This window comes from Salminus brasiliensis, chromosome 19 (genome assembly GCF_030463535.1).
Source record: "Salminus brasiliensis chromosome 19, fSalBra1.hap2, whole genome shotgun sequence".
Classification (NCBI taxonomy): domain Eukaryota; kingdom Metazoa; phylum Chordata; class Actinopteri; order Characiformes; family Bryconidae; genus Salminus; species Salminus brasiliensis.
This window is the reverse complement of record NC_132896.1, coordinates 10,717,315-10,735,145: the sequence shown is the minus strand read 5'-3', so window position 1 is coordinate 10,735,145 and position 17,831 is coordinate 10,717,315. Positions and strand designations below refer to the sequence as shown.

The following is a 17,831-nucleotide window of genomic DNA, read 5'->3' as shown; positions in this document are numbered from 1 at the left end:
ATGGTTTGACGCCACCTAGCGGCACTGTCTGCTACAGGTCTGCAATTAAACCACAATTATAATATAATATAATATAATATAATATAATATAATAAATGTAAAAATCTACGACATTTTCCAGATTGCATCCGATTATTTTTATAGTATAATGACATATTTTTTTTTGTAATACAACACCAACAACAACAACAATAACAATAACAATAATAATAATAATAATAATAATAATAATAATAATAATAATAATAATAATAATAATAATAATAATGTTGGCTGTATATTGGATATTGAACAAATCATAATGTAACATTCATACACATCAGCTTTAAGATTTGTTAACACTTCTTTTGCTAGATAAACACATTAGTTTAATTTCAACATAAACGATTAAATATAATTGCCGCCGTATTTGACAACAGAATTTACACTTCAATGCATACAGTGAACCTAAATGAATAGACTATTATGGGACATTTTTACATTCAAAGTGGATGTTTTCAATACAAAAAATAATCTATAAAAAATATATAAATAAATTTTGTATATAATTAATTTGTATTGAATACAGTACATGAACGACGCATTGGTGTGTATTCAATTAAAATGATCTAATAATAATAATAATTATTATTATTGTTATTACTACATATGCTCATGGTTTTTATTTATTTATTTTTTGCAGAGATTAAATACATTAAATACAAACGGTTAAATACAATAGAACAGCCTGTATCGTAGTAAACAGGTCTCAGTTTTCTGAGAACTGTTACTGAACTCCTTTTGACAGTGATCTGTTTGCTCTTGACCTCGTTGTTTTGGAAATGGGGGGTAAAACACCCCCTTGTTTGCCTGCAGATGCAGCTCCGCTGCCAGGCCGCCAATTGTGAGTGAGGACCGGAAACCGCGGCTCGTTCAATTTGAATCTCAACCTGTTGACGTTTGTTTCGCCTCCGATGTTGTGTTTCATCAACGCGATTGAGTCGCAGACAGCAAGTTACTACTCGTATGTGTATGGTATTTAGAGTACACTCTTTTAATGTCTATAATCGACGAGACTTTTGTATTTATTCGTAGAGTTTAGCTCATTATTTGAGTGTTATAATGGGACGAAGGCGGTCAGTTCGCCTCGAGACGCCTGTGAGACGATCAGCACGGCTCAGAGACATGCACTGTTATGCAGAGGTGGGTATTTAGCTGGAGCTGCTGGTGAAGTAGGCGAGGTTTTCCTCCTGACTCTGTACGGAGGCACAGCCACGTCGCAAAACCAGAGAGTAACTCGCACTTGAAGCAAGCCTCTCTCTCTCACTGTCTCTCTCTCTCTCTCTCTCTCTCTCTTAATACAGCAGCTGGCTAGCCAACAACCTTAGCTGCAGATACATCAGCAGCTATTCATCAGACGTTAGGCAGCCAGTGCGCTCTGCAGTCTGAAAATAAGGAAGTGGTACATTTATATTGGCGATAGAAATAGTATTGCTTGTGTAGGCTTTTAACTAACGTTATATTGTGCCTGAAACGGTGCCAAAGATGGTAAGTCTGCGCTATTTCTGTATTTCCCATCCTATAGCTATAACATTAGGTGGCTAACCTGGTTAGCCATTTAGCATGTTCACTTCCTAGCTGTGTGGCTTAGTTTGAAAACGGTAACTTTCCTGACTACAACCTTTATTTAAGCGCCCACAGCGTCTTGTGTTGTTGTGGTCGGGGTTTGTAACGTTAATTGTGTCTGTTGTTAAATATTTGAGTCATTGCCTCCTAAGCATGAAAGCCAGGCGATGTGGTCTACTGCATATTTTGCCAGTTAGTCACTGCACTGCGCAGCCAGGCAGTAAGTTACCCATATCTTCTTGTTTAACGTCTGTCTCTGCCACTCTTACAGATTACATTTGCTGACACAGGCTGACTAGAATAGGCTGCTTTATCGTCTGCTTGATAAAGATTTGCATTATGATTTTTTTTTTAGGAAACTGAAAATGTAAGTGTTGGGACAGCTGAACACCAGAGAATAAAGGAGGATGAAGATAAGGGAGCAGCTGATAAAAGGATGGAGGGGGAAGAATCACGGAAAGCTGGCAAACCTACCTCTCGCATCCCCACTTTCCAAAGCTCGCTGGCTCGCAAGCGAACCACTACCCCAACTGCAGAGTCATCGCTGCCTGTGAAGACTGATGGGCCCGTTCGAGAGGGCCTAATGAAAGAGAGAGGAATCGTCTCTGGAGAGCCTTTGAGAACAAAATTACCAGTCTTTGGGGACCGAGAAACAACCTTGCCCTCCCGCATACAGTCAAGCAGCACTGAGAATCTCTCTCTTTCCGACTCCTCAGATCCCATTTCTGAGACTTCAGAAGATGCCCTATTTCCCCTCAAGCGAAATCACTCACCTGAACCAAAAACATATACCGCCAGGAGCTCTGAGGGGCTTGAAGAATCACTCCAGCGACCCAGTCTGAGGGCAGAGATAGAACCACACGTGACAAGTTTATTCTCAGAGCCATCACATGCACTGCAGTCTGATAGCATGGAGTCTTTCTCCAAAGAAGAAGAAGAAGAAGACTCTGATTCTGCCTCTCAAGATGAGGTTACAGAAGGTCTCAGCATCAGCACTGCATCTCCTGAGGAGCTTCTACCTGCACTTAGTGTGAAGATGGAGCCCTCACAGCAGCAAGAACATTGTGAAGACATGAAGAGTTTTGCAGAAGACTCTGAAAAGACACATTTAAAAGAGTCAACATGGTCTCCCCATGGTGTTAAAGAACCAGTCTTGGAGGATACTGACAAGCAGTGTCCTGTGTTGAAGACGAATGAAAAGCGTCCAGTTGACGTGTCCTCTGAAACACCTTTGAAACAGAAATCTCCACATGTCTCTTCTAAGAGTAAAACTGTAGATTCTGCTCTGGTAGAAAACAGTAAACCTACTCCTAAATCATCAGGGGTAAGTTGTACTTTATTCATAATATTTTATTAATACTTTGTCCCTAGTTGTTACATTGTCATTACAATAAACAGTATAGCTGCTATGAATGTGGCTGTACACAAAACAACAAGACCAACATAAAGTAGAAACTTTTCTGACTGTGGCACTGCTGTAATGTGTGACCTGTTTTTCCACAGGGGGGAAAGCTTGAAAATAAAGACTCTCTTGTGTGCATAATTTTGCTTTTGGTAGGCTAGAGGGAAGAGCTTTGCTCTCTTTTGTTTCTTCCCAACTCTTCTGCTGCTTCTGGGTGGATTTGGTCAACACATTTGGCTCTATGGGGTCCCTAAATCTGTGTCTCACCTCATGGTGCAACTCGAACTTCACTGGCTTGAAGGTTTCTGGCTGCCCCAAGAGGAATGCAGTGCTGACTGTAGGTGAGAAAACCACGTTTTGTCACCTACATCTTAGTATATTTATTGAGGATCAGCACAGCTTTTCAAAGTAATTAAAGATGACGTTTGAAACTTGCCCATCAGGCTCACCCTTGTTGAGAGTCTCCCTGAAGGAATGCTCTTCCCCCGTGGCTCACCACACCTGCAGAGCATTTCACACACCTGGACCAGCCTACTCAACCGAGCGAACAGCTCTGTCGACATTGCAGCTTTCTACCTCACACTCAGAGACTTGGATACTGGCCTTACTGAGCCCAGTGCCATTCAGGTAAAACTGTTAAACTGTGTTTGTGCTGTACTTTGTATTATCTGCCATCCTGTGTGACGCTCTCTCTGTCTCAGAATGGCATTTGCATTCTTGATAGCTACTATGAACAATGGCAAATATAATAAAAGGTAGACATGCACAGTCTGAACAGAATCATGCATTGTATGTCCAGATGTTTGTGGACACCCCTTCTAATGAATGCATTAAGCCACTTTAAGTTTCACTCATTGCTAACACAGATGTGCAACACACAGCTTATCTAGTCCCTGTAGAGACGTATTGCTGATAGAATAGGACTCTCTGGAGCAGTTCATTTATATAGCTCTTTTTACAACGAATGTATTCACAAAGCAGAAATCCAGATACAAGCCTTTTTAGGTAAACCAAAGGCAGTCATGGTAAGGTAAAACTTCATCACATTGAGAGAAACAAACCTTGACAGGAACCAAGACTCAAAAGGAGAACTCACCCTTTTATGCTTGACACCGGATAGTAGGGCCCCACGACCCTGGAAAAAATAGACATTGTAATATTTATTTTTCTGCAATATATGTTGTGCAATTAAAAAAAACTCAAATAAACAGTAAAATAGAGTGAGATAATGAAGAGCTACGGCTAATGCGACCCTCAAGCCGTGAGCTATGAAAATATGAGTGAGTGTAGGACACATTGTCAGTGTTAATGTGAAAGTTTGTGCAGGTTAAGCAGTCCTCTGCACAGCTATGCAGTATCTAGAGTGGTGTGAAGGAATCAATGTGAGGATCCAGAGCGGGACAGCATTACAAACATGAACCTGTTGGCACCATACCTAATGCCAGGCATAGGCTACAGGGCCATTGAGTTGTGGAGCTGTTGAACTGTGTTCTTTTGAATGACTGTGCTCCAGTCAGTACTTCTGGGATGAATCAGAGACTTGGGGATGAGGTGGGGTGGTGAACAGCCAACATCTTGACCATACTAACACTCTTTTTGCTGAATGCAAAGTCCTCACTGCAATCTTCCAAAATCTAGTAGACAACCTTTCCTGGACAATAGAGACAGTTATTTCAACAAAAGCAGGATAGATGTTTGTTTAATACCTTCAAATCGGACGAAACAACAAATGAGCAGGTGTCCCAATACTTGTATCTATAGAGTGTAGCTTTATTGGCTGATAATTGTTTTTTATAACAGCATCAGAAAAATGTTTAGATTTGAGACATAGACATTTGATGGCATATTTATCGTACTCTAGAGAAACATCTTGTTTTGCTCAACCTGAACTTTGTGACAAAATGTCCCAATTTTATTAGTTACTGAATTTGTTAACCTATAATGATACATTAGGGTGCATCACTAATGGAACAGATCTTCTATCTACTATATATGTGTATTTTACCCTAATTAAGTTTAAATGTTGTTGTATTTCAGGGCAAAGAACTGTTCAGCCAACTAAAGCAGCTTCAATCTAGAGGAGTGAACTTGAAGATTGCAGTTAATGCCCCGCAGACATCCAGAGCAGACACGGATGAGCTAGCAGGAACAGGTAGGTCTGAATGCATGTTCTCTTGCCTTTAGCATCGCTTGTTCAGCAACAGAGTTGTTTACCATTGCCTTATCTGCTCTCTCTGTTTAGGTGCAGAGATCAGAGAAGTTGACCTTCAGAGTGTCACTGGGGGTATTGTCCACACCAAGCTTTGGGTTGTGGACAAAAAGCATATGTATGTAGGGAGCGCAAACATGGACTGGCGCTCCCTAACCCAGGTATATCTGCAGTCATCAACATCTGATGTTTGTAGGCTTTTTGCATGATTGTGAATGATGAAATTAGACTCCTGAAATGTGGAACCACTACTCAATAACTCCATTAACACCATAACCCTTTTTTCTCTGACAGGTGAAGGAGGTTGGGGTTTCTGTAGAGGACTGCAGCTGTTTGGCACAGGATGCACTGAGGATATTTAGTGTCTACTGGGAAATCGGGTCTCAGAAAAACGGTTCCCTCCCACCCTACTGGCCTGGCAGATTCTCTGCTCTCTCTAGTTCTAAGTACCCATTAGCTGTTAAATTCAACGGTGTTCCTGCACGTGTCTATCTGTCTGTGAGTTCCATGGTCTTGCTCTTACAAATGCATCAAATGGATGCCAGTCACTGCACACAGTGTAACATACATCTCTTTAAGCTTGTTTACACCTTGCATTGACATTTGTGTCATGTCCAGATCGTTTCAGGTTAACACTTCTCACTAATGTAGACACAATGAGATCTGTTCCATGTAAAGAACACATTACAAATGTGGTTTGCACTGTACTTGCTGTAACCCACTGTAAACATGGTTTCTCCACTGGTGCAGTAAAGTGCATTGTTTGCTGACAGATATCAGGAAATAAGGATTAAACAAGCCTCAATTCCTTATTAGCAGATGCTCCCACCTGCTAGTTAGTAACTGAGCAGATGCGTTTCTACTTATGTGACTATATTCGGATATAGAAAATGCATCACACCTTGTTCAACACACTTTTGTTGAATTAGGTCAAGATCTCCAAACGTCTTCCAAATGTGGTTCACATTGGATCGCAGTGTGTCTTGGATCTGTTGTTTTGTTTTTTTCAAGTAAAATCTGAACATGATCCTATCGCTGAAAAGCATGTTGTTGAAGGGTGTAAACAGCCTGTTTGTGTCTGTTGGTTAAAGTGTGTGTGTGTGTGTGTGTGTGTACTAGAGCTGCACAAAATGTAGACAAAATACCATATTCACCAAAACACCCAAAAAAATGCTCATAAAGAACATTATATTTAAGACAAACAATACAAAATCACCTTTGCTAGTGGGCTTATTTACACAAATGCTCCTGTTAAATCAATATTGGAATAATTTTGCAGCCCTCAAATTGTGCAGCCCTAATGTACACTGTTGTGGATCTTGAGTCACTTCTTTATTTCATAACACCATTACCACATAATCTGCAACAGTTCTCGGATTCATTGCCTATCCTCTGGTCTACACTGACTGCTTTCATGTTTTCACACAAATTGCACAATACGTGGTGTTTTATGAAACTTCCTGGTTGGTTGTTTGTCCCAAAAAGGCATCCAGCTGCTTCAAAGAATGACCTTTGAAGCAAGTGTAGTGCATGAACATGTGACTCTCTTTTGTGGATCTCTTGTCTGGTGGCAGAGAATATCCTTCATTGTCTTACATTGATCGTTTTTGCCCTTGTTTTTTTCCTCTCTTTTTATAGAGCGCTCCACCTCAGCTGTCCGCATATGGACGTTCCGATGATCTCTCTACAATACTGTCCGTAATCGCAGATGCCAAGGAGTTCATCTATGTGTCTGTCATGGACTATATTCCCATGTCTCAGTTCACACAACCACTAAGGTATATTTATAGTGATTGAACATTGTTTCCTTTAATTACAGAACCTAAAGAATTAGATCATTTCATTTGCTTATACAAATGTTTCACTTGTGCACAAAAAAGTTAGTTATTATTGTTATTAGGTTCTGGCCTGCCATTGACTCAGCCCTTAGGGAGGCTGCCTGTGCCCGAGGAGTGGAGGTAAAGCTGCTGGTCAGTTGCTGGAAGCATTCTCCTGGAGCCATGTTTGTCTTCCTGCAGTCTTTGGCAGTACTCGGCAAGACTCCCCTCAGATGCAACATTCATGTTGTAAGTTAAAGATCTTCTTAGTGTCTTTTAACTGACCCATATCAGTTTTTACTATTTTAATTTCAGGTCCACTTCTTTAGCATTGGTGTGGGTTTATGTTTATGTACCAAACATAACAGTTTTACTACATTTTTATATGACCATTCTTCAACCTCTGTATTTCCATTATAATTAAATAGTGCTGGTTAATAAGTATTTAGTACTGTGGTTGCAGTACAAAAAACAGTACAGGTTTTTTGTACAGACATACTTTTATTACCTTATTACTTCTGTGTGAATGGGCTACAGCTATAAAGCTGTATGGTGATTAGACGGGTACTGTATGGATTAAGCAGTAAGCACTTCAGCTACAAACTCTGATTATTTATATACTATGTCAAAATGTGTTATTTAAATAAAAAAAAAGTAAAAAGAATTTAGCTGATATGTGCCAGTAAAGATTTTCCATTTTTCAGCCACCCATATTTACCACAACAATGTGTTCTTTGAATGATTTTTCACAGAAAGTCTTTGAGGTACCTTCTACCCCCGAGCAGCTTCTCATCCCTTTTGCACGCGTCAACCATGCCAAATATATGGTCACTGACCGAGTTGTCTACATTGGTACGTTAACTTATTTTTTGCTCTAGCTGCAGTTCTGTAATGGTTTTACTGGAACACAGGGTTCTGGTGAATGACTTTATGCCAATGGCGTATATAACCAACTATTGTTGTATAACCAGAAGTTTGTCTAAAGTGTACATTTTGTTTGTAGGGACGTCCAATTGGTCTGAAAATTATTTTAGCCAGACCGCTGGAGTTGGGCTTGTGGTAAATCAGACGGACTCCGTGGTGGAAAAAGGACATCAAACTGTACAGAATCAACTTCAGGAGATTTTCCAGAGGGACTGGAATTCAGACTTTACCCAGGCTCTCACGGATGATCATGCAGAACACTGCAGTCACAAGAAAAACCTCTAATTTGTTGTAATGTGTTTACAGTATGAGCATGGTCTAATAGCCTCAGACACACATGCATCAGTTACATACCTTGACTTGCTATAACCTGGAATGTATCCAAAAATGCCTTTATGCTGGACAGCATTCAGTCTTACCAGTAACTCCTCTGTATTGTACATATTTTCTTAGTCTGCTGTACATTTTTGTTTTTTAGTTTGTTTTTATATTTGTATTTATTGTGTATTGTTTTCTGAAATGTCTTAAAACCTGCATTTCTGTGGGCTTTCCTGAAGGACCTTTAATAAACTATCAGTACTTAAGTAAAAACAGGCAGTAACTTTAGCATGTATGCTAGCAATGTTTTGAATGGCTTCCTAAATTGTTTGGGAAAATGGACTTCTTAAAATATGGTAAAACTGCATTTTGGTGTGAAATAAAGTTTTCAGTTCTGTTCAGAATTATGCCATTTTTGTTATTTCTCTCTTTTTTTTGAGTACTTTTCACATGCCTGTTTTTTCATGCTGTGGGATTCCATGTTAGCAAAAGAGAAGAATACTGAAGGGCAGAGAGGGTTAGTATTTTTTTTGTGAGAAAAGGAATGTACTTTTAATATTTAATCACTAACATTTAGTTATTCTCTTTTGTTATTAAGTTTTGTAAAGTTAGTGACCGCATGTGATCTGCTTTGTGATTCATCAGGTCTTTACAATCAATTTTACAGCAAGATGATAAACCACTAATAACTCCAGTCACACTTCCAAACTTTTATTGGCGACACCAAAACACCAAAGTTCCTGTGGTGATCAGTTCCTGATCTACTTAGAATTTCCACTGCAGTTCAATAAGTTACTCAATACCCTTGGTTTACAAATACTAGTAACAAAGCTCACATTTTAATAATAGTTGAGGCTTTTATACTCACCCTGAATTAAATTAGAGTGGAGACCTCCAGTCCTGGAGGGCCAGTGTCTCGAACAGGTTGATGATTATCTTACATGACATACCTGGTGCAATAAAACTGTTCATTCCTAGACCAGTTTAACATTAACTATTTGAAACTGAGTTGGTTTGGTAGTTAATTTACATTCACTATGATGGCTGATATAATTAATATAATGATATTCTGCTCTTTTCAATCGTATTGTCCTAGAGAGTACCACAGTGATATGTAGGTGATTTAATGTCTGATGTATCCAAATACTGTATTATACAGTTTGGAGTCCCAAACCCCAAAACATGTGAGGTAGAAAAATAATGCAATTTGTTTCCTTAATTTAGCAAGAAGTTATTTCAGTGCGTTTAGTTGTTCCCAGAAATTAATAATAAGTTCCCTCAGTTTAGAGGGGACACTTTAATAAGGGAACAGTTTATTACATTAAGAAAATAAATTGTTCAATTGAGGAAATGATTTATTAAATATTAAATATTATTTTTCTACCTTGATACTTTACTGTATACATGAAATAAAATAAAATGTATTTTATTTTATATATTTATTTATTTATTTATTTATTTACTTACCTTGCAGGCACAAACCCAGTGTGAATATGAAGTACACACGTTTGGTCGAGGTATCCATCGTTTCAGGGCTCACCTAGTGCACTACATAGGGTGTGTAAAGCCGTTTGGGACTTGACCTGTGGTCTTTGTGAAGCGAGCGCTGCGATGCGGACCGATGTGAAGAGGGGTGTGTTTCTGGTCGGGAACAGGAAGTCGAGGCGTGAAGGAAGAGAATAGCTGGTTGAAAATGGCTCCAGAAAGAAGACGTTCAGCGTTTCTCAGATATTCTCAAGGAGGTGTTTGCAGAATGTGTCACAAAATATTCTTGCTTTTCTGGTTACTCCATTTCTCCTCGGTGTACTCAGATATCACAGACGGCAACGCTGAGCACTTAAAGCGGGAGCACTCACTCATTAAACCATATCAAGGCAAGTAGCTGACTAGTCAAAACTTCTGAAACCTGAAGACCGACCACCACTGCTGAGTCTGGAGACTGTTTATCTTAACAAGAGCTTCAGTGGAAACGGAGAAGTGAAGTGAGCTAGTTGTTGTTGCTGTGAGATTTTTACTGGTGTCTAGCTTTCGACTCCTAGGGCAGGCTGTTGGTTTACGTGTGAACGGAAGTCTGCTAGTTAACGTTAGCCAGCCAGTAAAGTGAACCTTCATGTCATTAATGGGTCTATTAGTACTTGACTGTGGTGTTTTATTAGTACGTTAAGTTACCGGGTTGTTTTTTCAGATGTTGGTGGAGTTTGTCAATGTTCAAAGCGCTTCTGTTCACTGCGTTGTCTGCAGTGCTCTCACGCTCCTCACCTGAAAGCAGGAGGACCTGTTCTAGCGTTAGCACCTCTTAACAGGTCGTGATGGTCACTCACTCAGTCCTGTGAAATTCCCCACACTGCATATTAAACATTACCTTCCTAAACTGAGTCAGCTGAACTGGAAAAAACAAGCAGATCACATCTGATCTTTTCTGTTAAATGGATATTACATAGACTCTACTAAATCTCTGAATAATTAATTAATTAAAGATTGACTTTTATTATGTGAAATCCTATGTTTGTTTTTTTTACAGCAGTGGAAACCAGTGGTGCGATGTATGCAACACAAATATAGCCATTTTAGTTTTTATTGATTTTTTTTTTTTTTCTGTCATGGTTAACATAGTTTTGTTTGAATATGGATACATTAAAAAAAAGTGTTTTCAGACTAAAACCTTATGCCAAAACTCTCCTAGAAAAATGGATGGGCATCATATTCATAAGGATTTTGTGTCACGCCTTTCTGAGAGCTATTTGGAACCGACATCTGGTTTCTTTCACCACTACAGTGAACAAACCTGTAATGGGTTTCTCTGAAATGGAGAATTTCACAGCAAACCACTTTGAACTGCTTACATTTTAATTTAGTTATGCAGATATTTGTGAGAAATTGATGGCTGTACTTTTCCATGTGGATTTGTCTGGAAGCACCAAAACAAAACTGCCATTCTAAAATACATTTGTAAGCAGTGTCCTGACGTCGTTAACCATAGTCTGTCTGCGAAACTGGCTCGTGGTATTAAGTTAAAGTCATCTTTATTGTCAAAATGTCAATATGTACAGGACCTACACAGGATTGAAATGAACTTATTCTCAGACCCATGGTGCAAACATTTAAATAAACATTAGATAGAAGTGTTTGTATAAATAATAGAAGTACCTGACCTGACATTGACCTCAGAAGTAAAGTGGCATATGCAGCAATGTTTTCATTAATTGTTGTGTTTACTATGTGTGCTCCATTTTCTGCATTTCACTTTTGTGTTTAGGTGTTGGAACAAGTCCTTCAAGTCAGTGGGATTTTTGGGGGAGTACTTTAGTGACGAGCCAGTACATACGACTGACTCCTGATGAACGTAGCAAGCAGGGTTCCATCTGGAATACAGTGGTGAGTATTAGCTCATGTCCAGAAACCAATGAATGCCTTTGTTATTTATACTGATGCAGCATAAATGTATTTTATGTAGCCACACATCATATGTATCCCAGCGTACTCTTTTCTATGCAGCCGTGTTACCTTAAAGACTGGGAGATGCATGTGCAATTTAAAGTCCATGGATCAGGAAAGAAGAATCTGCATGGGGATGGAATTGCAATTTGGTACACAAAAGCAAGATTGCATCCTGGTAAGCTATTGTACATGTCAGCTATTAGCGTTTTTTTGTTTGTTTGTTTGTTTGTTTTAAAGCACGGTACTTTAGTGTGGTGGTACTGGAAGATAACTTGGGTTCTATAAAGCCATGACAGAAGAGTATGGCTTTTGTTTGCAGAGAGGAGATTCTTCTTCAGTTTTGTTTCTGTAAAATAATGTATATTTGTTACAGTGCAGTAGAATTGACGCAATCTGACGATGATTTGTTTGTTTTGCTCCAGTTGACTCTTTCTTGTCCTGCCTTTATTTAGGGCCAGTCTTTGGAAACCAAGACCATTTTATAGGCCTGGCTATTTTTGTGGATACTTTCCGCAATGACCTCCACGGCATGGATGTAAGTGTGCTTTACTCACAGGTGGTTCTTTCTCAGCAGGCCCTGGCAGCAATGGCAACTTCCATGGCTTGGCCATATTTATAGACACATACCCAAACGATGAGGCCTCCGATGTGAGTTAAAGGAACTACAGTATATGTTTCGCTTTTACTTCATGTATTAATTTGGCTATTTCTCAAAACATGCACGTTCATTGTTTGTACATCCATTTCATAAAAAAAAAAGGTTTAGGTGAAATTTCCATCTCTTCATCTCAACCTTGTGCTTTATCGCAGAATGAATACTTATTAAATGGATAGTTTGGGACTGTAGTGTAATTCGTAGTTTTTCTTCTAAGGCCTGTTTATTATTATTATTTTACCACCTCTAGGAGGTTTATTTATGTGCAGTCTGTGAATAGTAAATTAAATTTGTCTTCTGAAACTTCTCTTTCTTTAGAAGAGTGGTATAATGAGCTGTGTTTGTTATATATAAATTTAATACATAATTTAATAATTTAATTTAATACCTAAACTGTCCCTTTAATCACTTTTTTTTTTTGCGTTTCAGTTCTGTTAAGCACAAGAAGTGCTTTTTATATGTGTATGCTTGTGAAAACACTTTGTGTAGGCCATGTGGAAATAGTACATCAAAACACATTTGTACAAATGTTACAAATGGTTAAGATCAGAGTAAGGATTGAGGTTAATTTTCATAAAACATTTGTATCATTTTTACAAATTTGCGCCCACTCCACATGTCATGTTTTCCAAGTTGTTTTTCTGCTCAACCAAACTGTGTATGGTTGCTGTTTCTGAATACCGAGCCTTTGGTTGTTGTTGTTTTATTTTGAGGAGGGGGGGGGTGTTGTGTGTGTTTGTTTGTTTGTTTGTTTGTTTGTTTGTTTGTTTGTTTGTTTGTTTGTTCATGGCAAATGAGCTCTGCATCATGCCATAGGTTGTTTGCTGTGATTGCATTCAGAATATGCATGCAGTCCCATGAGATTTAACATCACCACAAACTGGCACTGCGTTTCTGCTGTGTATAAAATGGACGCATTGTGTTAATTGCTTTACATGTGTCTTTGTCTCCTAGCGTTCCTTTCCCTACATTTCTGCGATGGTGAGTAATGGTTCTTTGGCGTATGATCATGGAAAAGATGGCCGCTCCACAGAGCTGGGAGGATGCTCCGCTGAAATCAGAAACCGAGACCATGACACATATCTTGCCATTCGATACTCCAAAGGCAGACTCACAGTAAGAACCCCAGTTCACGGTCTTCGATATTGTGACTTTATTGTAAAAGCAAACCTGTCATTTAAACATTTAGAATAGAAAGAGGAGTAACAAAACTTTCACATATGGTCACTGTTGCTAGTTTTTGCCATTTGTCAGTTTTTTGCTCTTCTTATTCTTGGTCCATTCATGATAAAAAGACCTATGAAGATATGTTTTTGCATGACTGCAAAGGTTTATTAATATAGAAAGAGGTGCTACCAAAACTTAAACACTCCATAGTTCTCTTTAGATTAGTACCCAACTAATACATCATTTTACCAGTAATGTCTGCTGATATTAAAGTTCATTGGATTTTATTGCTATCTACAAAGTCACCATTGACAAATGATGAGCATATCATCAAGTGAAACTACTTGTATTGGACTGTATAAGCCAATGTTATACACACATGGGTGTGTATATGTCATGCTCTACTCTATTACAGTGTTTCTTGACCCTGGTCCTGGAGGCATCCTGCCCTGCACATTTTAGTGCTTCCCTGTTCCCAACACACCTGATTCAACTAACCAGCTCACTAACAAGCCCTTTCAGAGCTGCAGGAGGTCTGTTAGGGAGTCCACTAATACGTGCAGGGCAGGGTGCCTCCAGGACCAGGGTTGAGAGACACTGCTCTATAAAAGTGTCAAAAGTATTCACATTCATTACTCAGGTAGACGTGTAGATACTAGGGTTTAAAAAGACTTCTATAGAAGTTGAAATATCTACTTAAGCTTTGTACTCAAGTAAGTGTAAAAATTCTGGTTTCAAAACTACTTAAAAGGAAAAGTAATGTAAGGAAAACAAATGCCAAAAGCTTAGGCTGCGCCATAGAGGCCTATAGTGTACTACCCCACCTCCCCAAAAAGCATTTTTCTAAAAGCCATAATCACTATAATGTATTGAAATATGATGAGTAGTTGCCTGTAAGTATTGTAATGGTGCAAAAAGTCAAACCTCAGAGTCATGTTATCAGGAAGCTTTATTGGAATGTTAATGTGGGGCTTAGTTGGGACATTTCACTCAAGTTCTCTTGAGTCTCTGACCCGGACATCTTCATACTAGGCTACATACGTCTGCTATGTCCTTGCTGGAGTGTGACGTGATATGTGCAGGTGCAATGGATCGCTTACAAAGCAATAGGGTGTCAGAATGATAGGTTTATACTTCTCATCCAACCACAATCACTTTCACACTTTCTGGGTGGCATGATTTTGTTTTTTTTGAACGATGACGAGCCAGAATGAAAACAAACTGAAAATGAAATTGGAGTAACAAGGCTATTTTTAAAATGTAAGGAGTAAAAAGTACAGAGAATTGTGTGTAAATGTAAGGAGTAGAAGTAAAAAGTTGGCTGAAAAACAATTACTCCAGTATAGAGTACAAGTACTCCAAGTATAGAAAACCAAGATTTCTACTTAAGTAAGGTAACAAAGTATTTGTACTTCGATACTTAACACCGTTACTGCTCTATAGAACTGTAGCTGGACCTGACTTTGTATACATTCTTTAATAAAATGTTGGTTCAGGAAAGAGATAGGATTAGGACCAGACTGTTGGGCTATAGGGCAGGGGATGAGAGGAGTGGCCTTTAGAGGGGGGAAGGGGAGGGGGCAGCTAGGAGATGAAAACTCACAACAGAACCAAAAAAAACCTACTGTAGAACTGTTTTTAAAGATGATAATGAACAGTAGTTTTTTCATCCAGGTTTTATTAGTATTACTAATATCTATTATTAGTGATACATTTAAATAGTTCTACTTAAGCATTGCCTTTACTTAATAACCCTTAACATTTTGGTTCTAATTTTGTTTGTCTCAAATATAGGATACTGAACATAGTTGCTTATCACCATGTACTACTTATTGAACATCAGCAAATGTCTTTGATCTGGTTTTGTCTGCTTTTTTATCTGTGTAGATTATGGTTGATGTCGATGACCGAAATGAGTGGAAAGAATGTATTGATATTGGAGGAGTTCGCCTCCCTACAGGCTACTATTTTGGAGCCTCTGCCGCAACAGGAGATCTCTCTGGTAAGCTTGATTGACATAGAAAGAGCTGTTAATTATTCCTTATGGTCCTGATGACTAAAGGTTGTCTTTGGTATGTTTTCTTTCTTTGCAGACAACCATGACATCATCTCTATGAAAATGTACCAGCTTATGGTAGAACACACTGCTGAGGAGGACAGCCAGGACTGGACTAAGATTGAGCCCAGTGTCAGTCTGCTCAAGTCTCCAAAAGGTAGCATATTGGGTGTTGTGAAATTGCATCTATGGCCTTCACATTTCTGTTATATATCTTAGGATACATTAGTGTACAGAAACCGTTTCGTCCAACGGGTCATACAGTAAAGATCAGTGAAATATGCACCGTTCTGCTTGATGTTAAAGCTGCATTTGTGTTGTTCTTCTGCAATCCAGACAACATTGATGATCCAACTGGTAATTTCCGGAGCAGTCCCCTTACTGGCTGGAAGGTCTTCCTACTCCTGCTGTGCGCTCTTCTAGGGATCGTTGTTTGCGCTGTTGTGGGAGCTGTGGTCTTTCAGAAACGACAAGAGAGGAACAAGAGGTTTTACTAGCCAATATTGAAAAGGACAATTTGTAAGAACTTGGATTGCAGACAAATGTGAAATTTTTAGCAGTGATAAAGATGCGCATTCTTGAAGTGAACAACTGAAGAGTCTAATCTGAGGTGTGTTTTGTATGTTGAGAAAATAGGAGGTGATGGGTGACTGCAATGACTTCTAGGTGGATGTTTTTCCCTTTTCAGTTTTCTGTTTTCAGTTTACAACTATTTGGCAGGTCACACCAGTGTGTAGAGTACTATACCTGAGATCACACATTTTGAACAGTGCAAGTTAAATCAAATCAATTATTGGAGCTCTTTTGGAAACTATATTTGTTGAATTAGGCCCAAATGTATGACAAGTGATCTCTCCAGTTATCTCTGTTTATCTGTGCAGATCTGTGTGAAGTAGCATGACTTGGTTTTTGGTTTTATTTAGTACTGTTTGATTTAAAAGCAAACCTTTTTTGACTATTTTAGTCTGCACTTATTTTCTTTCTGGGGTATGTTTTGATCTCTTGATTTCATCTCCATCATCTCTTTAATGTCTGTTGCTTTGGAAGGTGGTTATTAGAAGCTCCAAAAAAAAGGGTTGGTGTTAACCCGGCCAGAAAACATAAGATGCAAATAGATATAGAGCAAATCCTACGGCTGCTGCCGTTTTGTTTTCAAGCATATTTGCTTGACGTTGGTGGCATGTTTCTCCAGGATGATGGTTCAGTTGTTTGATGCAGGGTTGTTTTTTTTTGGTTTGTTTTGCAGTGTGACAAATGACACAATGTTAAATAAGACCTTATTGTTTTCTTACAAGTGATTTCCAATCTCAATTTTTTTTGTCCTCTTTTCCATATGTTCAATACGCAAGGGCAAATTATCCAAAGATTCACCAGTATTTCTTTCTCCTGTTAATGCAGATGTATTATTTATGAAATGCTGTTCTGTATTCACTTAAACCGAAGTAGCTTAAATCAAGCCATAGAAAGACCCATCACAGTCTGGACAATGCAGTGCAGTAATGCTGTATATTTTGGACCAAAACCATATAAATTAATTTGTCGAGTAAATTCATTTTTACAATTTTTAAATATACTTCAGTTGAAAGTTAGGTGTCAACGATAAGGGAGCCTTCACCTAGACCGTTTGTGAAAAGATTTTGTGAATGTAATACAGAAACTACTATCATTTTTATCAAGAACTGATTATAATGCACTGATCTACATATTAGGGTGCATTTACTACAAGACATTTTCTGTGAAACAGAATGGGCAAAGCTTGTACAGGACAACTGTAGTGAATGAATTGTAAATAAAGCTGTTCCTCCTGTATTGGTTGATCAGTCATGGTCTTTTTTTTTTTTTTTTTTTTTTTTGGCTGAACAGCAGAACGTCTCACTTCTGCCAGCCGGGTAAAAAATCAAGTGTCGAATAGGGTTAAGAATTTCTATTGGAGAATTGTCACTTCTGGCCTACAATGTATGCAAAGCCTGCTTTGTAAAGTATAGGCCTGTGAAAAGCAGATTTAGTTATCCTTTTTTCAAAGATACATTTGAACAAGCAGGGACTAGGCTTAATACCTGTCCAATCAGCCATGATATTAAGACCATCTAATGGCTAACATGCTGTTGGTCCTCCATTTGCCACCAAAACAGCTTCAACCCGCTGAGGCATGGACTCCACAAGACCCCTGAAGGTGTCCTGAGGTATCTGGCACCAAGACTTCAGCAGCAGATCCTTCAACTCCTCTAGATTGCTAGGTG

General features: G+C 38.7%; 2 protein-coding genes across 5 annotated transcripts; both read left to right on the top strand.

Moving 5' to 3' along the window:
* The first annotated feature begins 971 nt into the window (after positions 1–971).
* Positions 972–8,682, top strand: pld7 (phospholipase D family, member 7). Of its 2 annotated transcripts, none has more exons than XM_072664022.1 (11): positions 972–1,182; positions 1,961–2,929; positions 3,164–3,348; positions 3,451–3,634; positions 5,045–5,159; positions 5,250–5,377; positions 5,511–5,714; positions 6,855–6,994; positions 7,117–7,282; positions 7,786–7,885; positions 8,037–8,682. In XM_072664022.1, the coding sequence occupies exons 1-11, from the start codon at positions 1,102–1,104 to the stop codon at positions 8,240–8,242; spliced, it is 2,478 nt and encodes an 825-aa protein (XP_072520123.1). In that variant the 5' UTR covers positions 972–1,101; the 3' UTR covers positions 8,243–8,682. The 2 variants fall into 2 exon arrangements, with proteins under 2 accessions (XP_072520123.1, XP_072520124.1); XM_072664023.1 differs by lacking the exon at positions 972–1,182 and adding an exon at positions 1,316–1,527.
* Positions 8,683–9,923: 1,241 nt separating this feature from the next.
* lman2 (lectin, mannose-binding 2) lies at positions 9,924–17,400 on the top strand. Of its 3 annotated transcripts, none has more exons than XM_072663215.1 (8): positions 9,924–10,149; positions 11,532–11,650; positions 11,771–11,888; positions 12,288–12,361; positions 13,323–13,484; positions 15,423–15,537; positions 15,629–15,748; positions 15,928–17,400. In XM_072663215.1, the coding sequence occupies exons 1-8, from the start codon at positions 9,969–9,971 to the stop codon at positions 16,086–16,088; spliced, it is 1,050 nt and encodes a 349-aa protein (XP_072519316.1). In that variant the 5' UTR covers positions 9,924–9,968; the 3' UTR covers positions 16,089–17,400. The 3 variants fall into 3 exon arrangements, with proteins under 3 accessions (XP_072519316.1, XP_072519315.1, XP_072519314.1); XM_072663214.1 differs by having other exon boundaries at positions 12,285–12,361; XM_072663213.1 differs by lacking the exon at positions 12,288–12,361 and adding an exon at positions 12,166–12,248.
* The last annotated feature ends 431 nt before the right edge of the window (positions 17,401–17,831 follow it).